The sequence below is a fragment of the Sus scrofa genome, chromosome 1, assembly GCF_000003025.6.
Source record: "Sus scrofa isolate TJ Tabasco breed Duroc chromosome 1, Sscrofa11.1, whole genome shotgun sequence".
NCBI classification, from domain to species: Eukaryota; Metazoa; Chordata; class Mammalia; order Artiodactyla; family Suidae; genus Sus; species Sus scrofa.
Genome location: NC_010443.5, coordinates 163,938,274 through 163,964,123, shown reverse-complemented (window position 1 = coordinate 163,964,123; position 25,850 = coordinate 163,938,274). Strand labels below are relative to the sequence as shown.

Here is a 25,850-nt window from a genome sequence, read left to right as displayed (position 1 = left end):
CTGTGTTTCAGGGAGCAGTGTGTGCCCAGCCCTGCCCACCAGGGACGTTTGGCCAGAATTGCAGCCAGGACTGTCCTTGCCACCACGGAGGGCAGTGTGACCATGTGACCGGGCAGTGCCACTGCATGGCTGGATACATGGGGGACAGGTAAGGATGCTCTTTTTTTTGCCCTTTTTTGTCTGCCCCATCAGGGATCCAATTAGGCCAGGGATCATATCCAAGCCGCAGTTGCAATCTAAGCCACAGCTGTTTTGCAATGCCAGATCCTTAACCCACTGTGCCAGGCTGGGGATCCAACCTGGGTCCCAGCACTCCCAAGACGCCGCCAATCCCATTGCACCACAGCAGGAACTTCCGAGGATGCTCTTAACTCTTGCCCTTGCTGTTCACATTACTCATTTGCACAGCAGCCTTGCATAGAACAGGTCAGATTTACCTGCCCGCAGCCTTCTTCTGCCAGCTCTCCCATTCCTTTCTCTGAAAGCATTCTGAGTCCTCTTTCCAACCCATCCTTCCTGGCCCTTGGCCTGCTGAGGGTTCCCCTCCCCCAGCCCAGGGACCCAAGCCCTGAACTTGCATTGGCTCACCTGGGGAAGGAGATGGATACCTACCACCACTCTCTAATTTCTGCCCTCCTGAAGGGACACGGTGGCACCAATAATCCCAAAAAGCTGAGCGTGCAAACTCAGTTCATACATTTTACACAATTTCTTTTAGAAGTGGGTTTTTATCAAACAAACAGAAGGAGTGGACTATTTATTCCTGATGTGAGTTCTGCCAAAAGGATACTGACATCGGTTTGCATCCTCTGAAGGCCTGTGGCCTGAGAGCAGACTGAACAAGGGCTCCATTTTCCTGGAATCAAACCAGCCTTGAAGAGGGGATAACCCACAAAACACAGAGCAGAGGGGATGTGCACACTTGCCATGGTAAGAAACAGGATTCCATGCTGATAGAGCAGGGATTCTGGAAGAAGGAAAAATGACATCCAGGGGTTTGATGGTGCGTGGATTCAGATCTGGAGGAGGACCTTTCCTACAGAACCCGGGAGGGTCTCCTCCCTGTCATTTTCAGCCTCTTGTGTCTCTCTGAGCAGAGATATGAGCAGTAGAGAGGAAGCTCTCACAATTTTGCCTGGTTCTGTGGGATCGATGCTTTATCTCTGGCCTGGATTTTGTTACTCTGCCCTGGGGGTACCAGTCCAGGTAACATCAGGAAGCAGGGATCAGGGCCGGGTGAACCAGCGAGTCCTTCTGGCTCTGACTGACATTATTGGGCTCCTCCATCTCTCACTGGAGTCAGCCCCAAATCCTTAGTGATGTCCAGGAAAGAGACTTTAGCCTCAGGCTAGCTTACCCCTCACCTGAAATCTTTGAAGCTATATTTGATCTCTTTGTGAGTCTGTGTCCATCTCTACAAGCATTCAAGGCATAGAATGTGGCATGTGGATCTGGGATCCATCCCTCCCTGGCCTCTGTTGGGGACCAGATCTCTAGCGGAAGGGAGGCAGAACCAAAGCACTAAGACCACTTTTCTGTCCTCATCACCTTCCCCTGTAAGGAAATGATCAAGACGAGCCAGCAGGACAGGAGCCAGAAACCTGGGAACCAGAACAGGACCCTTTTGTTTCCAGCCACTTCCACATGAGAGATAATACAGCCCATTCATGGTTGGAGACAAGCGAGCCCAGGGCTCCAACTGACTTGACTCCATACCAGCAGAGCTTCCCTCACTGGTATGCTCCGTTTCCAACGCCAAGATGTACCAAATGGAAAAAAACTCCTAAAAAAACCCTTAATGCCTCTTGTTGGGGCCCAGCCCATGAACCTGAGGCAGAGAGAAACCCCAAAAGCCTCAGGGTCTTCCGGCAAGCTTTGCCAATCAACTGCAGAAGAAGAATTCAATAGAAGGGCCTGGTAGCATTTGGGTTCCCCCTCCAAACGGGCTTCTTGGTATTTAATATTTTGTAAAAATTGCCTCCATTAATTTTGTAGGTGACAGCTGCATGAACCCACCCCACATCATGGCGAGCATATTAAAGTTGAGTGGGTGTAATAACGCAGGCCTCCCCGGATAGGCAGAATCCAGTGCAAATTAAACATGAAACGTAACGAGGGTTTTGCAGCTCATTTTGTAATTTAATTGAGCAATGTATCTGGTTGTTAATGGTGATATCGGACACATTAGATTGATATGTTGCAAAGGAAGGATGTTTAAGTAGAAAACTAATTCCTGCTGTGATTACCCTTCTGTTCCACAGGCCCCGTTATTAGTGTGCTTTGTGTAAAATTCATTAGCAGTCGTTGCTTGATCTCTAAATAAATAAGTTGTTTAAATTGTGGGTAGGAAAAAAAAAGAGAGGCTGATTATGTAAATAGATTAGGTTGTCAATATTTCATTTCCAGATTCTTTTTCTGGGGCTCTGGCATCAGTCACTTTGTAAATATGACAGGGCAGGGACGTGCCCTTCAGAGGGAGCTCCCTGTCCAGGGCTCTGCCCAGTCCTGCTGGATGGGAGGGAGCAGGGAAGTTCCAGGAAAAGGGAGGAGTCAGATGTCTCCAGGCTTGGGTCTCTTCCCCTGATGGCTGAGGCATCCAGGAGAGGCCATCTGAGTGACTTCTGGGGAAATCCATCCTGAGGCCAAACAGGGGCTGGCCATTCAGATGGCGATGGTCCAGCTTTTCCAGGCGCTGTGTCCTCCTCCTGCCTCAGTTTCTCTCCCTCCTCCACTGTCCTTCCTGTCTTCTGCCTTCCGTTCCTTCCCCACACATCCCTTTCTCTCTTTCCTCTCCCCCTTCTTTTCCATTCTTTCCCTTCCTGAAGCCTCCGACTGGCTAAAATGCAGCAAGATTTGCAAGAAGAGGAGCTGGGTGTGTGGTGGAAAACACAGGTTCCAACTCCGGACTCTGCAAGATCTAATAAAGAAGCTAAGGCTGTATTTTTTTGAACCTCTTGTATTGTGCCCCTTCTCGCAGACTATTGTGAAAGACCCACAGAGAACCTGAAAATGAGAAAACATAACCATGAAAACACCCATGGCTCCTTAAGTCTACTCTGTTGTTAACATTTTGGAAGTCTTCCCTTTGATCCAGAAGGGCCCTGTCAGGAGAACTATAGAAAACAGTATTAATGAGACTAATAATAAGGACTAACATTTTTACAGAGCCCTTACTGTGCTCGGGGCACCTTTCGAAATGTGTATACACATTATCTCACTTGATCCTCAAATACCTGCTAAGGTTTAATTATTATTATCCCATTTTGTGCTGAAGAAGCAGATGTCAGTGCTGGAAGGTCAGTTCCCCATTCTCCGCACCTTTAACCAGGATAGGAATACAGATAATCCAAAACCTTAGAGTCCGTAGGCCATTTCTACTTGTCTGTTTGTCTCTGGGACACAAGGGTCACACAACTCTTTTTTTTTCTTTTTGGTCTTTTTAGGGCTGTACCCACAGCATATGGAGGATCCCAGGCTAGGGGTCAAATCAGAGCTGTAGCTCCTGGCCTACACCACAGCCACAGCAGCGTGGGATCTAAGCCACTTCTGCAACCTGCACTGCAGCTTACAGCAACACCAGATCCTTAACCCACTGAGCGAGGCCAGGTATCGAACCCGTGTCCTCATGGATACTAATCGGGTTCGTTAACTACTGAGCCACAACAGAAACTCCCTCACCCAATTCTTTAATCTTGTATGTCCCAGGTTTACCCCTTGATTTGTTGCCAGTGAATTCACACCCCCTAGGAAATAGCCCTGGGCTGGGTGATGACTATTAGGCACATCCAGGAAGCCAGGCAGTCAGCAGCGGGGGTTACACCCACCCACAGAAGACCCACAACCAATGACTGTCACTTCTTGAGTTGAATAATTATCATTATGCTGGGAGCTCCGAGTACCAGGCCGGAGCAGAGGCAGGACACAATGGGGCCTGGTCCTCCTCTTTTTGGGTCTCACTGGCTGATGGGAGAGGCTCAGCCCCCACTTCAAGGAGACCCCCTAAGTCCAAGGAAGAGGAAATAGCCCCTCTCGTGGGGGATTCTCCAGTGTGATGAAGGAGGATGCTTCTTGTACTCATGGGGAAATGCCACATGGGGGAGGAGTCTCATCTCCCAGCATGACAAAGAGAGGCCATACATGTGCTCCAAAGACTCAAAAAACGGAGATAATGAGTAGAAATAAAATCACCCCATTCAGAGTTCCCTCATGGCTCAGCAGGTTAAGGATCTGGCACTGTGGCTCTGGTTACAGCTGTGGTGGGAGTTTGGTCACTGTCCCAGGAATTTCCACATGCTGCGGGTATAGCCAAAAAAAATTACCCGTTTCATCAAGTCTCAGATGCTACCCATTATGAGTTGCATCTTTAGTTTAAATAGAGCTAAGTGGAGTTCCCATCGTGGCGCAGTGGTTAACGAATCCGACTAGGAACCATGAGGTTGCGGGTTCGATCCCTGGCCTTGCTCAGTGGGTTAATGATCCGGCGTTGCTGTGAGCTGTGATGTAGGTTGCAGATGCGGCTCAGATCCTGCGTTGCTGTGCCTCTGCATAGGCTGGTGGCTACAGTTCCGATTAGACCCCTAGCCTGGGAACCTCCATATGCCGCGGGAGCGGCCCAAGAAATGCCAAAAAAAATATAAAATAAATAAATAAATAAATAAATAGAGCTAAGAATGAAGAACAGCAATAATGACACTATGACATGCCATCAGTTTTAAGACTTAACTGATTTCAGAGATATTAAAATATTTTTAGGAGTTCCTGTTGTGGCACAGCAGAAACAAACCCAACTAGTATCCATGAGGATGTAGGTTTGATCCCTGGCCTTGCTCAGTGGGTTAAGGATCCGATGTTGCCATGAGCTGTGGTATAGATCACAATGTACCTCAGATCTGGTGTTGCTGTGGCTGTGGTGTAGGCTGGGAGCTGCAGCTCCAATGCAACCCCTAGCCTGGGAACTTTCATATGCCGTGGGTACAGCCCTAAAGAAAAAAAAAGAAAAAAAATATATATATATATGTTTATTGCTTATTGGTACAGAAGTTTTAGTTTGGGAAGATGAAAAGGGGTGGATGGTGGTGATGGTTGCACAATGTAAATGTATTTGATGCCACTGAACTCCACACTTAAAAATATTATAGTGGTAAATTTCATGTTGCACATATTTCCTGCAGTCAAAAAATGGAAAAAACCCACATAGGCCTAAATCAGTAAAATGTGATAATAGAAATTCAGTTCTGGTGACTGAGGGAAACTAGCATGGAGTGGGAGAACAGACTGGGGTGTCCAAACCACGGAATACTTCCTGGAGGAGGAGAGGGGCGAGGGGAGGAGGCTGTGAGGAGGTGCAGCACACCAGGCCCCGCCCAGAGGCACGGGTACATGCTGGGTGGATCTGGAAGGGCAGGTGAGGGGCACAGCCTCACCCCACTCTGCTATCCTGCAGGTGCCAAGAGGAATGCCCCTTCGGGACCTTCGGCTTCCAGTGCTCCCAGCGCTGTGACTGCCACAACGGGGGCCAGTGTTCGCCCACCACCGGCGCCTGTGAATGTGAGCCTGGCTACAAAGGCCCTCGCTGCCAGGAGCGGCTGTGCCCTGAGGGCCTGCATGGCCCAGGCTGCACCTCGCCCTGCCCCTGCGATGCTGACAAGACCATCAGGTAGGAGCTGGGGACGGGTGAGTCCGGGGCAAGGGGAGGGGCACAAACTCCCCCTCCAGCCCCATCATCCAGGCAGGCAGGGACGGATCTGGGACCTCAGCAATCACCTTCACCCACCACTTAGATGAGAAGGAGGGGAAGCTGAGGCCACACAGTCATTCAGGACCAGGACCCAGGTCACCTGCCTGCCCAACACAGCTGACTGCCAGCTTTGAAAATGTGCCATCCTGAGACCCCACACACAGGGGCAGGAGGGAGCCTGGTGACCCTCAGGGAGGCAGGGTGGGGGTGGGTGAGGCCGTGTAGCCCTTGGAGGTTGGGCTCAGGGTGCCACCAGCCCTGGGGACATCATCCTGGAGCGTTTCCCCTCACATAGTCTGTGTCTAACCAAGCCCTTTCCCAGGCCCCAGGGGCTCAGAGACAGGGCCACCAGCACAGAAGCAGGGGACTTGGGCCACAGAGGGTCAGTAGTAGAAAGGACCTTAAAAATCAGAGTGGCTCACCTGGGGCCTGCAGAGGGCTGTCCCAACAGGCCCTGGCTAGGGTGGAGGAGCAGGAAGGACAGAGGGCAAGCCTTTCATCAGGGTCTTGGCTTGGAGCCAGCCTCTCCCTGTGCTCTGTGTCCTTTAGGGCTTGGGGACATCTGGGCTGAAGCTGGCCCCATCCCTGCTTCCTGGAAGTGAAGCCAGAGCTGCCCAGGGCCACCTCTCCCAGCTCCCTTCACTTCCTGCTTCCTGCAACAGCTGGCACCGCCCTCGGGTAATAAATGAGGCTGTCAGGCCGCAGATAAACGCTGCCACAGCCTTTTATGTGGCTGCCTCTTATCAGGATGGTGAAGGGTAGGGGGAATCTCCTTTCTCCCCTGGGCCTGCAGGACAGCTCTGGGGAGGACCAGCTGCTCGGGGTCGTGGGGGCTGCTGCTCTTTGCAGGCCAAAGACAGCCCTGTCTCTGGGACAGCCAGGACTTAACCTCCACCCCTCTTCATTACCTTCTACCATATTTCTGCAAATACAAGACAACACCAGTAGTGAGGAGCTGCTTTATTTTATGTACCGCAAAAACTGAACCATAACATACCATTGACAATATAGCACACGCATCAGAGGTATGAAAACGTGGGGTGAAGTGCATCTCAGAATCAGTGAAATGTATGTGGCTGGCCTTGCTGGGTCCCAACATGTGCTTGAGTAACTGAGACCCAGGACTCTGTACAGAAAGCCCCTTGGGAGACTGCTATGCTAGTCAGCTTCCTGGAAGAGGTGGCGTCTGGGCTGGGTCTGGAGGACAGAGGGAGAGCTCCAGGGCTCTAAAAACAGGGGTCCCACATGGCTGGTCAGGGGACTGGGCAGCTGCCTCAGACTGTTCCACGGGTGGGGGGCACAGCACCAGGAATCCCCACCCCTAAGGGGAAGCCAAGGGAGGATGGTGTCGGGGACAGGAAACAAGGCTGCCGCTAAGGTCCAATGCAGGGAGAGTCCCTGCCACGGAGATCCAACCAACCCGCAAATTAAAGAGCTATTGTTTTCTTCTTGTCCCCAAGCAACCGTGCCCTGCATAATTTATCCCTCCTCCGAAGGAGGCCTCGATGCATTATTAATCTGGAAGGACTCCCTCTTCTCCGCTGCTAATCTCAGCCCATTCAATATTGATGATTATTTGCTTTACCGTCTTTAACACGTGTCATGTTTCAGGGCTTCGTGGCAGTAGCGCTTCCTAGGCATGGGGGCTCTGACCACCTGGCAGCCGACCCCCCAGGCTGGGTTCCTCCATGTCTGCTGGATCACCTCCCCGCAGAGAGCTGTGCCGCAGCCCAGCCTTGTCCATCTCTGCAGCCCCCGTCTTGCATGTTGCCTGGCACAGACTAGACCTTTAGGAAAAGGAATCAGCAAATTCATCTTAAAGAGCCCATTCCTCTAAGGGGTTCTGCCCCTGAGCTGATGTCTGCCCTGTTTTTAAAAAATATCTCACGCCTTTCTCTTGGCACACTGCCCCGGTGACTGAGTCCCCAGCACTCACCAAGGTTTTATTTCCTCTGACTCAGGATTTCTCAACCTTGCCACAAATGATAATTTTTGTTATTTTGTTGCATTGCAGGTTGTTTACCAGTATCCTGGGCCTCTGCCCACTAGATACCAGTAACAATACCCCAGCCCCAAGTTCTGGCAACCAGAACTATTCCCTGGGTAGGACCGGGGGAGGCAGAACTGCCTGAGGTTGAGACCTTCTGGTCTAACTGAACTTCCTTTTTTTTTTATAGGGCCACACCCACGGCATATGGAAGTTCCCGGGTTAGGGCTCCAATCTGAGCTGTTGCTGCCACCCTATGCTACAGCCACAGCAACTCAGGATCCGAGCAGCATCTGCAACTTACACCACAGCTCACAGCAATGCCGGATCCTTAACCTACTGAGCAAGGCCAGTCCAGGGATCGAACCAGCAACCTCATGGTTCCTAGTCAGATGCATTAACCACTGAGCCACGACGGGAACTCCCCTAACTGAACTTCTCATACTGCACTTGACTTTGTTCTCCTAGACACAGAGAACTGCTCTCTTCTTCTATGTGGACACAGGTCACACCTCTCTTTCTGTGAGCCTTTGTCCCATCCTAGAGCCTTCTCTTGGGATCCAAGAAAAGCAGAGGAATGACTCTATGACTCCTAATCCCAAGACGTATGTTAAGCTGCAGGTTCAGGGTGGGTCTGGGTTCCCTGAGTCCTGGCCTCTGCTAGAAGCTAGTGTGCTGATACGTACACTTCTCTGTGTCCTGGTTTCCCAATCTGTCAACCAGCCCAGGGGAGGGTAAAAGTTTTCTTGTGATCTTTGAAAATGAAGCTTCTTTCCAACTCCCTGAAGATGCAGTGTGGGATCTCCAGAAGCCTTGCCTCATCTCCCACCTGCCACCCCCAGCTTCTGCAAGAGCTTGCAACAGAGCCCCACCAAGACTTCCAACAAGGAAGGCTTAGCGCATCTTCCCCAGAGACGCAAAGTACCCCCAGCCTCCGAGCAAAGAAAACCCTCCTCTACTAGCCCCAGCCTCTCTCTGCTCTGTGCCCCTCCAGAGAGGCTGCTTCAAAGAGGTCAAACCCACGTGCCCTGGGAAGGAACAAGTGGCTGGCGAAATTCCCCAACACTTATATAAATGCTTTGTAGCACAAAGAAACCTTCCTCCTAAAGGAATAACCTTGAGAAAGTGAGCGCCTGTGTGCCAGACCTTGTCCGTGTCTCCGCCGCAACGGGATTGTCATAGACGAATTCCAGCGGCCATGATCATGGATTACCTTTGAAAGATTTGATTTAGCCAACAGATGCAGCACTGATAGAAATCTCAGAGCAGCAGGAAAAAGAGGCAGAAAATTCCTCCCTGAAAAGATGCCTGTATTGTTGGGCTTTCGGCTCCTATTAACTTGTGATTAATCTATGTCTGGGGGAAATGGAGAAAGGCGAGGGAAAAAAAAAAAAAAAACAGGGCAGGCTGAACCAACATCCACACCAGTGTTTGTGAGTTTTGCCTGAGCCTAACCAGCAGTCACTTACCTGCCATGTGACCCTAGGGAATGGCTCTGCCACCAATGGTGGGGGGTGGGGGAAGCAGGGATACAGGAGAGAAGGAGATGTGACAAAGGTGCCAAGAACATGACAATGGCAGTTTTCAGTTTTAATCACTGAGTCAGCGGTCACTCCCCACTGTCTTTTCAAAGAGATTTTGAAGTTTCTATAATAAGTGACAAGTACTTGAATTGAAGAAATAGAGATTATATATATATATATATATATATATATATATATATTTTTTTTTTTTTTTTTTTTTTTTTTTTTTTTGCCTTTTCTAGGGCTGCTCTCACAGTACATGGAGGTTCCCAGGCTAGGGGTCCAATCAGAGCTGTAGCCGCCAGCCTACACCACAGCCACAGCCACAAGGGATCTGAGCCGTGTCTGCAACCTACACCACAGCTCACAGCAATGCCAGATCCTTAACCCACCAAGCGAGGCCAGGGATGGAACCCAAAACCTCATGGTTCCCAGTTGGATTTGTTAACCACTGAGCCATGACGGGAACTCCGATTATAATTTTTTTTTTTTTTTTGGTCTTTTTAGGGCTACACCCACATCATATGGAGGTTCCCAGGCTAGGGGTCGAATCGGAGCTGTAGCCGCCAGCCTACACCACAGCCACAGCCATAGCAACCCCAGATCTGAGCCACATCTGTGACCTGCACCAGAGCTCACAGCAACACTGGGTCCTTAACCCACTGAGTGAGCCCAGGGATCAAACCTGCATCCTCATGGATGCTAGTCAGATTCGTTTTTGCTGAGCCGGGACTGGAACTTTTTTTTTTTTTTTTTTGAGGTTATAATTTTTTTAATAGAATTTTAGGGGCATGAAAAGAAAGAGAAAGAAATGATTTCAGGGCGTTCCCGTCATGGCTCAGTGGTTAACGAATCCGACTAGGAACCATGAGGTTGCGGGTTCGATCCCTGGCCTCGCTCAGTGGGTTAATGATCCAGCCTTGCCATGAGCTGTGGTGTAGGTTGCAGACGCGGCTCAGATCCCTTGTGGCTGTGGCTGTGGGTGTAGGCCAGCGGCTACAGCTCCAATTCGACCCCTAGCCTGGGAACCTCCATATGCCGCGGGAGCAGTCCAAGAAATGGCAAAAAGACCAAAAAAAAAAAAAAAATGATTTCAGATCTGGTCTGGAGCTTTCTGGTTCTCAGAGTAAAAGGTAAAATTAGTGCTAAGCCTCCAAAACCCTGGCAGCTGAGATGGAAAGCAGGAGTGTGGGAGAGCCTAAGGGTAGCATCCACCAGCTCCCTGTGTGTCTATGGTGCTTTTCACAGGGTGGTTTCCCCACCAGAGCAAGGCCCTGGGATGAGAGAATCTATTGGCGGGAAGGGCAGAGGGGTGCCTGAGACCCTTCAGAATCTCTGGGTCTGGGCAGAGCTGATGAGGCCCCCATGCAGGCCACTGTTTCCCCTTACAGTGTGGGACCCCGGGAGGAATTTTTCTGGAACCATGAAGGGCAGGAAGTCTTCAAATCCCCACCCCAACACACATTCTTTTTCACATATTTATAAGTTTCATCACTGTCTATCTGTTTATAAATAGGACGGTTGCTCAGTTTGAGAATACATAGAAATGTAAAGAAATAAACCTCATCATTTCTCAACCCAGAGGTGAACACAAAAACCGTTTTGTCATAATTTGTTCATTCTCCCTCCATGTCTGTATCACTTTTTTTCATATTTTAGATCATGACTGTATATATAATTTTCTTATTTTACTTACCCTTATTTGTATCATTAAATAGTTTAGAAAACATTTGAATATTTCTCTAACATTGCTTCTTATGCATTGTCATAATTCAGTTAACCGGTATCCTATTGTCAGAGGCAGCATGAGGCAGTGAACAGAATGTGGCCAGACAGACCCAGGTTTGCATCCCAGCTGCCACTGTGTTAGCTGTGTGACCTTGGGCAAGTCGTATAACCACCAAGTGCCATCTGAAAAAGAGTCTCTAATGCCTAACTCAGAGGCTTACTTGAAGATTAGAAATAGGAATTCCTGTTGTGGCTCAGCAGTAATGAACCTGACTAGTATCCATGAGGATGTGGATTCGATCCCTGGCCCTGCTCAGTGGGTTAAGAATCCCGCGTTGCCGTGAGATGTACTATAGCTTGCTGACTCGGCTTGGATCTGGCGTGGCTGTGATTGTGGCGTGGGCCAGCAGCTGCAGCTCCAATTAGACCCCTAGCCTGGGAACTTCCATAGGCTGTGGGTGCAGCCCTAAAAAGACTAAATAAATAAAACAGATTTTTAAAAAAAAGAAAGAAATATAGGTGCCTGGTGCTTTAATAGCCTGGTCACATATTTATTATTATTTAAATTGCTTCCATTTTCCACTGTTATAAATAATACTTCAGGGAACATCTCTGTGCATAAATCTTTCTCCACAACTGTGATTATTTCCTCAGGATATAGATTCTTTGAAATGGATTGCAAGACCAAAGGGTCTGAATATTTTTAGGACTCCTGATACATAACCCCAAATTGTTTTCCAGAGACCTTTACCAGCATTGACTATTCTCTCTTGAAAAACAAAAACATAAGCAAAAAAGTTTTCTGTTTTGATAGAGAAAAAGTTATACCCAACTGCTGTTTTGACTCGATAATTAATGAGACTAAACATTTTCCAAAATGATCATTACTTATTTGCACTTCACTATTTAGGAACTGTCTGCTCCTGTCCATCTCTCATTTTCCACGAGAAAATCAGGGCTCCCAGAAGGGAAGCGGCTTGGTTGCGCTTCACACAATTAGTTTGTTCATTAATTCATCCACCAAATATGTATTAAGCCTCTCCAGTGTGCCTGGGACCCTGCTGGCCCCTGGGGTGCAATACAGAAGTGAAACAGACGGACGAAGGGCCCTCCCCCATGGAGCTGCCACCTGGTGGGGACACAGAGGATAAACAAGTCAACAGACAGAAAATAATTACTCACAGAGTGCTAGCCATACCTAGATATTTAATTGGGCAGTGAATATGCGCCAGGCACTGGGGATCCACTAGCGACTCAGGACGACAAAGCCCAAATCCCCGTGGAACTTAGCAGGACCACGATTTGTAGCCAGGCTCCTCCTGCCAGCCCAGAGCATGCTGCCTTCCACAATATCCCTTGAGTCAGACTCCAGAGTGGGGAAGCAGATCACAGAGTCCAAGAGGCTTGTCTCTACCATCCAGCATCTTCTCTGGAGTATTTGTCTGGATTCTCCTGGAAACAGATGTCAAGTGCAAGAGATTTACTGAAGAAAAGCTGTGTGGGAAAATGGGGAGGGGGCGGAGGAGGCTGGGAGAGTATCAGATTGCAATGCAATCAGATCTGTGTGAAGGAGAGAGGGACGGAAGGAAGGCTGGAAGGAAAGTCTTAGACTGCAGCACAGTTCTAAGAGAGTTTGGCAAGGAGTTCCCTGGTGGCACAACAGGTTAAGGATCTGGTGTTGTCACTGCTGTGGCACGGGTTTGATCCCTGTCCCCGGGAACTTCCACTTGCTGTGGATGGGGCCAAGAAAAAGAAAGTTTGGCAAGATGGGGAGTCTTTCAGCCAAACTTGCCTGTCAGAGAAGTTTCAGGTTTCCCAGAATGTGTTGACCTTACTCTCCTGGCTGTGCTCTAGCTGGGAGCAGCCCAGGGGAAGTATGACCTCCCAGAAAATGTAGTGATTGGAAGTTCCCCTCATGGCTCAATGGTTAATAAATCCAACTAGTATCCATGAGGATGTGGATCTGATCCCTGGCCTCAATCAGTGGGTTAAGAATCCAGCATCACGGTGCCCTGTGGTGTAGGTCCCAGACACGGCTCAGATCCTGCATGTCTGTGGCTGTGGCGTAGACCAGCGGCTGTAGCTCGGATTCGACCCCTAGCCTGGGAACTTCCATATGCCATGGGTGTGGCCCTAAAAACCAAACAAAAGAAAATGTAATGATGGATTTCAGACACAGTCGCTGGGGCCATCAGGCAAGTACACTCCCCACCAGTCACCGTACCCAGCATCTCCTCTGATCATGAATATATATTGGCTGTTGGATCCTGCCAGCCAGAGTTTGCCTGACTCTCTAGAGGTCATGCCAGGTAGCCCCTGCCTCCAGCCACATAGTTCTTTCTCTGGCTTAGCTAGATGGGAGCTGGAGACAATCTCACTCACTCTTAAAGAGCACTAGCAATGCACAGATGGAGGGTGTCCTCTCCAATACAGACATTGCCAGAGAGGAGAGGCCACATCTGCCCTGAGGTTCCATTTTAACTCAAGAAATATTCATTGAGCACCTACAATACACAGAGCCACTGGCTCTCACCATGGTCCTCTTGTGCCTACCCCAATACTGGGCATCTGCCTTGGGTGCAGGGTGGGTGAAGCTCTGGACCTCAAAGCCCCTAAGGGAGGGGCCTGAAGAGGCTGCCCCCTGCTTTGGTCTCTGGGTGTTTGTGTTATAAAGAGCAGTTGTTTGGGAGTCAGGAGACCTGTCCAACCCTGATTTTGCCAATTCCTTGCTATGGGACTTTAGGCAAATTAGATAACAACTATGTGCCTCCGTTTCTTGGCATGTGCTGACAAACAAGACATGAAGCAATTTAACCCCCGAGGCCCTTGCATCCTGCAGCTCTGGGCAGACCAGACTTGGGGTGGACAGAGGGTGGGACATGGCCGCATTCCTGACCAGACTGTCCTCTCATCTTTCTCTCATCTGCTCAGCTGCCACCCAGTAACTGGAGCTTGCACCTGCCAGCCGGGGTGGTCTGGCCGCCACTGCAATGAGTCCTGTCCTGCGGGCTACTATGGCGATGGCTGCCAGCTGCCTTGCACCTGTCAGAACGGCGCCGACTGCCACAGCATCACTGGGAGCTGCACGTGTGCCCCAGGCTTCATGGTAAGATGGGAGGGGACTCTCCTGGTCTCTCTGCCCACCCCTGCCCCCATACAGGAGAGGAGGGGACAGCTCCTCCCACCTCCATGTGGAATCAGGGAGTGTAGTCCTGCGCCCAGGGATGAAGAACGAGAGTGTCTGCGTGTCTCACTCAGAAACAGGGTCCGTGACCAGGGAGCCACCAAGGCTGTTCTTAAATGGTCAGTTCTGCTGGGAATCGTAATTGTAAAAGTGATGGAAGGAAGGGGTCTTTCCATTGTCCCCTCACCCTGAAACACCAGGTATTTTCTTTGTGCCCACTTTCTCCCTGTCCATACCCTATGCACGCAAGATTTTTCCATCATGATAACCACAGAGCACATAATAACCCCAGAGTTTTGTATTTTGCTGCTTGGGCTTCTGGATTACCATTTTAAATGGCTGCAAGACACTGCAGGAACCGATGGACCCCCAAGTTCACTGGCCATTCCCTTACTGCTGAGTACTGTGTTGTTTCCAGTATTCCCAGCCAATGCTGCAATGAGCATCTTCCTATAAACAGCTTTTCCTTCCTATTGAATTATTCCCTCAGGGTGACTTCCCAGGGTCAGTGGGCATGATATATTTATGGTTCTTGATGGATGTTGCCATATTACTTTCTTCAAGGGTTATATAAATCTACACTGCCACCAGCCGTGTATGAACGTACCTGTTTCAAAACAGCTCTGCTAACATTCTTTAAAAAAAATTTTTTGCTAATTATATAGGTAGAAATGGCTCCTCAATGTTGCTCTAATTTGCATTTCTCTGATTACCAGGGAGAGTAAACCTTTCCCCACGTGTTTGTTTACTATTTGCATTTCCTCATGAATTATGCTGGTTTTTATGAGGTTTGATTTCAGGGAACTTGACATTGGAAGTGGAATCCTGGTCAAAGGCAGGGCAGGCCCAGTGGGTCTGAGGCCCCAAACATCCAGGGGACCCCTGTGGCCATATTTTTTATGGTCCTGTGAGAAGTGGTTTAGGTAGTACATGTGGTCTTTGGAACCAGCCCAGGGTCACATCCTAGCTGTCCTACTCACCAACTCTGTGACCTTGAGCCAGTGGGTTAACCTCACTCTCGGGATCAGCTTCCTTGTCCGTGGAATGAAACACCTGCCTTGCAAAGTTGCTGTCAGGTGTAGAGATGGGCTGCATGGAATACCTTTTGCCTCTGTGCTTCTCAGACTTTAGTGAACTCAGAAACCACCAGTGGGCCTTGTTAAAGTGGAGGTTCTGATCCAGTGGGTCTGAGGAGGGGCCTGGGGTTCTGCATTTCTGTCAAGCTCCCAGGTGACACCGATGCTGCTGGTGGCCTTACTTTGGGAAGAGGATGGTGCTCCTTTGGGGCTTCCCATGGAATCACCCAGAGGGCTTTACAAATACGGTTGCCTGGTTCCCTCCCAGAGATGCTTATACATTTGTTCTGGGTGTGATCTGGTTGAGGCCAGTATGCCTCCAAGGTGGAAACCCACGGATCTGCACAGAAGCCCTTGTCATGGTGTGAGTGTGCAGGTTTGCCTGGTGACAATGTCTTTTGTGGGGAGTTTGCCTCTGATCTATAGAACAAAACTCTTCTCTGCTCCCTCTTCTTCCTCCCCAGTGCAGATAAAACTGGGTAAAAATGACTGCAGTGGCATCTTCAAAAGAGAAAGAAGCCTGTCTCTCCTGCAGGTTTCTTCTCTAATTTACTTATACTGGTGTGAGCTTTATCCATAACTTCCATAGAAAAATGGAGGAGTTCCCACTGTGGCTCAGCAGAAACAAACCCGACTAGTAGCCATCAGGATGCGGTTCAACCCCTGGCCCTGCTCAGTGGGCTAAGGATCTCCCGTTGCCGTGGGCTGTGGTGTAGATCACACATGCAGCTTGGATGTGGCGTTGCTGTGGCATAGGTCAGCAGCTATAGCTCTGATTTGACCCCTAGCCTGGAAACTCCCATGTGCTACTGGTGCAGCCCTAAAAAAAAAGAAAAAAGAAAAATGGAGTGCCCGAGGTTGGGATAGGAGAGAATGGTTGTTTGGGGTTAAGTCTCACCTAGCCAAGTGATCAGAGGACTGCTAGGGGGATATCCAGACCCAAGTCCCAGCTTGGCCACCAGGGTCATTCTGTGACTTTGGGCAAATGGCTTCCCCTCTCAGGGTCCTAGTTCTGTAAATGGGGAGTGTGCAGGGGAAGATGAATGGATTTCTACTGATGGTCTACTATGCAGACTCCACAGACCAAGTCAGGAAACACACTCTTCTGCAGGAAATGAGGGAAAGTAGGAGCAGCGGGTGAGCCTGTGCATTGGCCAGAGGAGGGGTGCTCACTGAGGTTGTTGCTGTCTGATTACTCACATAATCCGTGGGCCTCCCTCTTGCCCTTTTTTCACTTCCAGCTGCCTGCCTAGTTACTGCTCATCAAAAGAAGGGGAAATCTGAGTCCTGGGTTTAGGTCCTAAACCAGGGGGTGGGTAGGTCCTAGAGAGGCTAGTGTCTATGGAACCAATGCCCCCAGGCCAGGGCTCTAACAATCTGAAGATCAGGCCATTGCCTCTCTTCCTCTCATCTGGGGTGCACATGACTTCCTGCCCTTGAACTTTAGGGGACTTGGCACTTGTAAGAATCACTTTGATGTGGAGTCCCACCTGCCTGGGGCTCAGAGCTAAGACATATTGTGAGCCAAATGGCCCTGGTGAGACCCTGTTCATTTCCATCCATCTCCTCCTGCCCAGCCTCATTATACCTGGAAAGGCTCTTCCGGGGCCCTGTCGGGTGTTGAGCAGGAGCCGCTCGAGGTGATTACAGAATAGTCAATTGCTCTTATCCACTGTAACTCTTTCCTGTATGCACCAGGCTCCAGGCAGGGAACCAAACTGTTGCTCTCACCCCAGCTTCTGAATGAATGTAACTCCCTGCAATTAGTCAGCTCTGGTCAGGGTGGGGGATCAGGGCAATTACTAGAACAGACTTGGCTGAGACCCTCCCCCAAATGTCCCGCAGTCAATGGTAATTAGCAGTGCCTTTATTTGCTAGTTGGTTTGTGAATTTATGCACCTGCCTTTTTCCTTGAAAGAGTTTTAGGATGCGCAGTTAATTAGAGACTAATTAAAAGAGCCCTTTTCTGGAGTTCCCGTCATGGCGTAGTGGTTAATGAATCCGACTAGGAACCATGAGGTGGTGGGTTTGATCCCTGGCCTCGCTCAGTGGGTTAAGGATCCGGCATTGCCGTGAGCTGAGGTGTAGGATCCCGTGTTGCTATGGCTCTGGCGTAGGCCAGTGGCTACAGATCCGATTGGACCCCTAGCCTGGGAACCTCCATACTCCGCAGGAGTGGCCCTAGAAAAGGCAGAAGGACAAATAAATAAATAAAATAAAATAAAAGAGCCCTTTTCTGAGTGTTTGGAGACCTTGAGCCGCTGCTTGGTGACCTTGGGCATGTTGTTTCACTTTGCTAGGCCTCAGTTTCCTCATCTGTAAGGCGAGAGTCACATCAGTCCTGCCTGCCATTGGATGTATGCAGTAATGGATGCAAGGCCGTATCCCCAGCTGTCCTCTCCCACCAGAGCTTTTCCTGCCAAGGGCTCTTTAGGAAGGATGTTGAAATACTATTATGAAAACGGTCTCTCAGAATCTCTGAGGGCTGAGGATGGCCTCAGGCTCAACACAAACATGAGTGCTGAACCACCCCTGGGAGCCCAGTGGCATGCCTGATCCAGCCATGTGTCTCCACCACCTGAGGCCACAAGAATATGGGGCAGAAGCAAGCCCACCTGGCACTCTGGGTGGGTGCTAGCCCTCATACTCTTTTTCCTTCCTTCCCAGGACACTTGATATTTTCTTGTCCATACCCACTGGGGATATGGAAAGGCTAATCTGATGTCTATCCATCCTTCTAAAAGCTTTCCCAATAATAGTCATATTCATACTAGCAGCAAACACTGAGTCCTTGCCACATGCTTCATCTCTTTTCTTCACAAGAGCCCTGCAGAAGTGCACTTTCATGATCTTCAATTGGAGAATGAGGAGCTAAAGTTCAAACAGGATGAGTGATTTGCCCAGGACCACAAAGCAGTAGTGGTGGGAGCCACCACAACTCTCATGCATTAGATGATAGACTTTGACTGATGGGTCACCATGGAACTACATAAATCTGAGTTCAAATTATGGCCCTCCAGTTCCCACCATACCTACTGGCAAGTCACTTATCCTACCTAAGTGTGAATTTCCTTATCTGTCAGGAGGAGACTTAGCCATGAGGAGAGTGAGAAACTTCAGATCGAAAGTTCATGGCTCGGTGCCTGGGACACTATAGATGCCCAGTAAGATGATAGTAATTATTGGTGAACTGTGAGAGTAGTGGGGGAACATTGCTTCCCTCAAGCCAAGCACTCTCTTCCAAAGGGAGTGTCAGGATTAGCTATACCCAGGGATTCCCAATGGAGCAGAGCCATTAATATGCACAGTTGCTGTCCCAGGAAGGTCCACCAAAGCACCTGTGGATCACCCCAAATGGTTAGTCTCAGGATGCACTGTGGGATGGACATACCTGTCAATTATTGGAGAGATAAACACAAGGATGGAAGTGGGAAGAGAGCTTGGGTATTTTACATGTTAGCCTGGCAGCAGCAATGGAGTCACTTTGCTGGGCTACACTGGGGATGCTGGTAGGAGAAAAGAGCCCAAGGCTGAAAGGCAAGAAACCAAGTTCCCAGTTCTGGTTCTTCTAACTCTGGGGGCTTCTATTTCTCATCTGTAAAATGGGGATGAAATTCTCTGTCCAGCAGAAACAATGATGTGGGAACCAGTCATTAAAAGAGAAGTGCTTAAAATGCGGGATGGCATTGGTTCAGCACCTAGGACAGCTCCCACAAGCCTCTTGCCCTGTTAGAATCCAAGGTCCTCATCCAGACAGAGTACCAGGGTGAACAGGGGTAGAAAAAGGCAGAGTGAGGGTCATGTGATGGGTCTCAGACTGTCAGAGCCCTGGGAGCATCCAGGAGAGGAATGACTCAGGAGGGGAGGAGAGAATAGATGAATGGTGGTTGAGGAGACTGAGTGGACCTGTCCATCCACTTGGAAGGTGGAGTCCAATCACCCCTCTCCATGGCTTCTCCTCACCCACCAAATAAACCTCAAAGACCAGTCCTTTGTAATCTGCCCTTAAAACTAGTTAATCCACCCTAACCTCATCTCCTGCTACCTACCACAAACCTGTGCTTTGGCCACACATAACTCACTTTTCTCCATACACAGTGTCTGCTTTGGCTTCTACCTGTGCAATTTCTCAAGCTTTTCCCTCTTCCTAGAAGGTTCTTATCTCGGTTTATGAAAGTACTTTTCAGCCTTTCCAGCTAAAATCAAAGGCTGCCTCCTCCATGAAGTATTTCCTGAATATTCCTGACTTTAGAATTAACCCTTCCATCTCCTCTGATCCCATAGGACATGGCTCAGGGGCTGTCTCCCTCAACCCTGCACCTCCTGTTGCCTTCCCCCCTCATGAAGATCTTGCTCAGTACCTATTGTTCAGTAAATCTACCCCATTGGCTTCTCTGCCCTTCAGATAAACACGCAGCTGCCGTGGGACTGGAACAGCTGTACCCCAACATCCTCTCCAGGTTCTCTGGGCAAGGCGTGTGTTTCTCCTTTTGTGATACTGTATCGTGGTGTTACTCAGAGACAGTATAACCAGATTCCTTGCCTTCAAATACCCGCATTGCTGCTTATATGTTGTGTGACCTTGGGTAAGATGTAACTTTTCTGTGCCTCTGTTTTCTCATATATGAAAGGGTAATAATAATAAAGTCCACTGAATTATTGGGCCCATGAAATTAATCAATAATATAAAATAACTAGAGTACCTGGCATATTCGTAATCTCCCAACAAGTGTTAGCTATTCTTGTCATTATTGTTGTGGATGCCACCACTGCTATTGCTATTGCTATTGCTATTATTTACCCCAAGGGTCCCCTCACCTGAAAAGGCTGACTGGTCCTGGCCTGAGTGCCCTGTGTGGGGGGCCAGGTAGACATAAGGGAGAGAGGGAAAGAGCAGGATAAGTTGAAACTTCCTCCTGGCCAGGAGCCGCAGGGTTCCCAAGAGCTCCAAGGTTCTCAAGGGCAGCCACTGAACCAAGAGAAGGCCAGTTTCTCAGCACCTCCACGCTCCTCTGCTGACCAGCTTTCCCCGGTGAAGTCCTCACCTAGGTGGCCAGCCTGATGAAGACACCTCCGGCTGCTCCAGGACTAATGGCTGCCACCTTGGCGCCTAAAGTAGACAGCTCATGAGGTCACTGCCAGAGCTATGGAGCCTTGATTTCCCAGACCGTCTCCCAGCACTGAGACCGTGTAGCCGGGAGATAAGGGGCCCTCTGGTCATTCCTCAGCACAGAAGCTCCCTTTCAGCTCAGGCTCTAATGGGAACAGGAAGTGTAGGGGGTGGGGGAAGGGAGCCTGGTGTCCCCTCCCGTGGGATTCAGGGCCTATATTTCTCCCCTGGATGACAGAATTTCTATTACCTTAAAGGGCTCATCTATTTATGCTGCAATTTTTTGAAGCCCTGTCTGCAGTTATTGAACCTTGCATGCTGGTGAGGGGAGCGGGCTCTCCATCACCCAAATGAACAAACTCGTTTCCACATTTTTCTCCCTTTTCTCTGTGCTGTTGGTAGGTCATATGCAAACCTCAGCGGCTCGGGAGGGGGATGAGAGTTACGAAAATCCAGATCAGTGGAGCAGTGATTGACCTTTTCCTCCAGGTTTTCCTACGTCCTTTAAATATGTCACCCTCCCCCTACCAGCTGGATAAAGGGCATGCCTGCCTCTTGAGCTGGAACTCGGGAGAGAGGGCAGCTGCAGGGCCAGAAGAGAATGTGGACTGAAAATTGGAGTCAGGTGACATGCGTATAATGTGTGTGCGTTTCCTATTCTAATTGTTTTGTTCTTCATCAAACTGAGGTCTGCAGACTATTAGAAAACTGGCTTCTTATCCCCTGCCCCATCCCCCCACCATTGACTAGCTTTCTAATTATGATAGGAAAAGATTTTCCTGGGTGCTGAGCTGGGGATGAGGCATTCAGCCTCTAGCTGCCATGCTCATGTGAGCAGAGGAGCACAGGTAGCACAAAATAGCAGAAATGATCCAAAACATAGGCACATGCACACCCAGAGTCCAGTACTCAGAGCCTTGTTCCACTGTGGCCTGCTGCTTGGCCTTGGCCAAGTTACTTATGCTTCTCACATCCTAGATTTTCCTGTAGCGAACAGAGGAAATAACAGCACTATGTTCTAGTATTATTCTTAGGATTGAATTGATAAAATATGTGTGATGCTTAGGGAGACGCCTGGCATGTACTGAATGTTTAATAAATGATCATTGAGGTTCCTTCTGTTGTTGTGTAGAGATGACATCCTGGAGGCAAAGGGCATGGCCTTTGGGGTCAGACGGGCCTGTACTGGAATCCCAAGTCTGCTGCTCCATAGTTATGGGACCTTAGGCAAAGTACTCAGCCTCCCTGAGCCCCAGTTTCCCGTCTGTAATATGGACTAAGAATGCCTGCCCTTCCTGCTCAGTGTAAGCATGAATTAGGGGTAGCCTTCACAGCAGCAGAGGTAAAAGACTGCTCAGTGCTTCCCCAGTGCGCCCTCTCATTTTACAAAAGAGGCACCGAGGTCCAGACAGGGAAAATGACTTATCGCAGGTCACACGGCACATCATTAGCAGAAGTGGAATATAACATAACTCCCCTCCCGATACCTTTTCCACCTTCACCTCCATCTCATGTATTTGCTGTCCCCAGAGCAGACACCTACTGATTTTTTCCCAGGGCAGAGACGGATGGGGGTTTCATCAGAGTGGTGAATCATGTTGCAATTAATCCGCAGAACAAAATAGGGGAAATTGGTTTTATGTCAAAAGGCTGAGTGCTGCCTTCTCCCCCCACCCCATCCCGCCGTCTCTCCCAGGACCCCAGTGTTTGTAGCTTTATTAGGGAAAACAGCTGACTCTCCCGTTTTAAAAAATAAACAGTCCCATGTCACAGCACACGCTCCCCGCCGTGCTCCTCATGTCTCTATCGGTGTCCTCGTTACTGGGGTCTGGAGCTGGGGCTTTGGTCCCAGGCCTGGTGCCTGGATCTCCCCGCCTGCAGCAGAAGAAGCTGGGAGGGTGGTCTGAGGCATCTGTGCCTTAAACACTCCCAGTTTTCCTTTTGTCCAAGTCTCTGGTGATGATGGGGTTTCGTCCCCAGTCCTGGCCACCCCACACTCTGGAGGGTGGGGTGGGGCCATGAGTCAGAGGCGCTTCCCCAAAAGGTCTGGAGGAGTGAACGGCGGATTGGGGGTGACAGTGGCCCACATTTAGAGCACTGAGGAGCTGTGGCGGGCCCTAGGCCAGGCACTCTGTTCTTCATATGTTATTTTACTTCATCTCACAGCAACCCTGTAGCAGGGGCTGTTAGCATCCCCACTTTGCAGATGAGGAAACTCCGACTCAGAGAGCCGAGGTGACCTTCCTTAGCTGGAAAACAGCCACCAGGAGCAGAACCTACAGCTGTTTGAACTCAGAGCCTACATTTTTGGCTGCAGTGAAAGTTGTCTGGAAAGGAAAAGGCTGTGGATCTGTAGTAAATACCCAGCTTTGACAGGTTCTCAGGCCTTGTCCTGGGAAAGGGGACAACCCCACAACCTTATTTCTCAGTTGGAGCCTAGTGACCTTCTGCCCTTTGTCTTCGAGGGGAGGTGGCTAGGACCCTCGGTCTCCCCCACTTCCTGCAGGGCAGCCCTTTACAGTTTACCCAGCAGTTTCACACCTGAGCTGCCTCATCCTCATGGCTCTCCTATATCTTAGCTGTATCTCACCCATGAGGAAACTGGAGTTCAGAGCAGTTCGAGTCTGGTCCAGATGACTTGTGAGGACCTCCAGCGAGCCTATTGCCCAGGGCTTATGGCTCCAAGGCCAAGCCCATCTTAGGACAGCAGTGCAGGAAGCAGAGGTCCGTGCTGGGCAGGGCCCAGCTGGGAGCCACACCTCAGCTCCAACCCCAGCTCTGCCACCTGTTCGCTGTTTGACTTTACCTTTCACAAATTCTCTCTGTGCCTTAACGTCATCTCCCACAAAGTGGGGCACACACCCTGCTCCCTGTAACCTGGGTCTGGTGTGATGCCGAGATGAAACACATTGTTGGGAAGGCTGGAAGAAGGGCCAGGGGCATGCGGAGACATGAGGGCCACAGACTAACTCCCCCACAAGGCTGCGGGTCTGGAACAAAGGAGTCCCCTCCCCTTCTGCCACCCCAGCCCTCCAGCTCCAAAGCCCACCCAAGCCTGACCCACCCCCTCAGCCATCTTGCCCCTTAGTCATTAGCACCAATAATCCCATCTGCAGGAGTAATTACAACCCCAGTGGGGAGGGATTCCTACCAGAAGACGTGATTATATCTGGAAAATGAAAGATGTTGCAAAAAAGGTCATGAATAAATTACTTCAAGTGGGGCTAACAGGAAGACTAACAATGGAGGTAAATAGAAATAATAATAATTTTTAAAAAGCTCCAAAGTTCTCTCCAAAACCACTACCAATCATTCTTACCTCTCCTAAAAGTTTTAAGGAGGTGTATCAATTCCCTGATTCAGGCCCAGGGGAGCCAGGTCCCGGGCTCCCCAGCCTCCAGCACAGCTGGCCAGGGTGAGCAGGGGTGTACGGAACATAAAGAAAAGAATGGGAGCAGAGAGGGAAGTTCCCATTGTGGCTCAGCAGAAACAAATCTGAATAGTATCCATGAGGACACAGGTTCAATTCCTTGCCTCGCTCAGAGGGTTAAGGATCGGGCATTGCCATGAGCTGTGGTGTAGTTCACAGATGCAGCTGCGATCTGGCGTTGCCTGGCAGCTATGGCTCTGATTTGACCCCTGAGACCCCTAGCCTGGAAACCTCCATGTGCTGCAGGTACAGTCCTAAAAGAAAAAAGAAAAAAAAATAATGGGAGCTGAGCCCTGCAGCCAGAGTGGCAGGGTGGGCACTGGTGCTGAACTCAGCAGGCAAGAGGGGGGTCATTGCAGTCCTGAGCAGGGTTGTGAACGAACAGTGCTGCACTTGACCTCCATACCCTGTGTGGGGAGATGGTGGCATCACAGTCTAAGAACCCAGCATGCAGTAGGTGTTCAGCAGATGCTGGTTCCCATCACTCCCCATGGGTCTTCAGTGGAGGCTGCTTGGCAGAGTGGGAAGAGCATGGGCTTGGAGTTAGGACACCCTGAGTTTGAATCTCTTCTGCCGCTCTCCAACCGGGTGACCCACTTGCTATCAGGGTCACCCTTGAGCCTCAGTCTGCTCACCTCCAACGTGGAGTACCTTGCAGGTACGTTGAAGGATGGCATGAGGGTAAAACAGGGCAAGCACTACTAAAGTGGCACAGAGTGGGTAAATCTGTATGTTTCTTCCATCTGCAGTGGGCTTGGGCTGCTATTAGGCTACGTGCAAGAATCAAAATGCCTAAAGCATATGTGGCAATTCCTCTGGGCCAGGCACTGTTCTAAGAACATTATGTGGGAAGTTCAATTATAACAATTCCGATTTTTGCAGATGGAGAAACTGAGACACAGAGAGAGGTTAATAACTTACCCAAAGTTTGTTAATTCTACCCCAATAAAAAAAATGCTGAAAAAAATAAGTTGCCCAAAGTCCCATAAGTGCCAGAGCCAGAACCTGAATCCAGTAGTCGGATTCCAGAGCCCATTGGCTTGATGCAGCCTTCTGCCACCCACCTGCTTCTTCTGTAGGTAAACCCAGAATGGTCCTCTCTTCCCCTGATCAGGATGAAACCTTAACCCTGGCCACAAGAGCTGAACTAGGAAGGGGTGTTAAACTATAAGGAACCAGGTATCCGCCAGGGAGCTGAGGGGGAGTGTCAGTTTCCCAGGGGTGGGGCAGATGGAGCAACACCGCGACACCCCTCTTCCACCACAGTTCTTCCACCACAGATGCTCTCACATCCATCACCTCAGGTGTTCCCACAGCCCTCTGAGGTTAGACATTACTGTTGCCATTTTACCCACAAGGACACAGTCACAGCAGGGTTATACAACTCAGAGCATCTTAGGCGTCCCGACTCTCAAACCAGGGCTGAGCCACGCCCCAGGCAAGTGCTGCCAGGACAAAACCCTCTGGCCCCATCTCCCTCAGCGGCCTTGCTCCCCTCTTTAGCCCCCAGCCTGCAGCCCCAGACAGTCCCTGCCCCAGGCTGGAAGCCACCGCTTCCCTTCCTGCAGGGAGGTCTGAATGGAGCTCCCTTCGAACCTGGCCCCCTGAGGCCTCAGGTTCTTAAATGGGGAGCATATCCCAGGCCCATATTATGTGTAGTGACATATTCTGTGAGAACTGGGCTGAGACACCTCGGGGGCCCAGAATAATCCAGAGGAAAGCAGCTTTATAAAGACTTGAATAGGGGAGTTTCCTGGTGGTCTAGTGGTTAAAACTCAGCGCTTTCACCACTGCAGCCCTGGTTCAATCCCTGGTCTGGGAACTGAGATCCCCAGAAAAAAAAAAAAAAAAAAAAGAGAGACTTGAATAATCTACAGAACTGAGGAATGAAGGGGATGGACAGTGCGGACAGCAGAGGCAGCCTTTCCCACCTTCATTCCTTCTTTGTTCCTCAGTAAAAGCCTCTCAGGTTTCAACTTCTGGCTTTTCCTTGCATTCAGTCTATGACTTTTATTTTATTTTATTTTATTTTATTGTCTTTTTGTCTTTTTAGGCCTCACCTGTGGCATATGGAC

General features: G+C 49.8%; 1 protein-coding gene across 16 annotated transcripts in view; it reads left to right on the top strand.

Moving 5' to 3' along the window:
- MEGF11 (multiple EGF like domains 11) overlaps window positions 1–25,850 on the top strand; it is a 380,511-nt gene that overhangs the window by 311,316 nt on the left and 43,345 nt on the right. For all 16 annotated transcript variants that reach the window (XR_002346342.1, XR_002346341.1, XM_021100245.1 and 13 more), the window contains exons 8-10: window positions 12–148; window positions 5,444–5,656; window positions 13,907–14,081. Coding sequence is in view for 14 of the 16 variants with exons in the window: in XM_021100245.1 (XP_020955904.1) it covers window positions 12–148; window positions 5,444–5,656; window positions 13,907–14,081 (525 nt within the window). In the remaining 2 variants the exon portion in view is untranslated. The remainder of the gene's footprint in view (window positions 1–11; window positions 149–5,443; window positions 5,657–13,906; window positions 14,082–25,850) is intronic.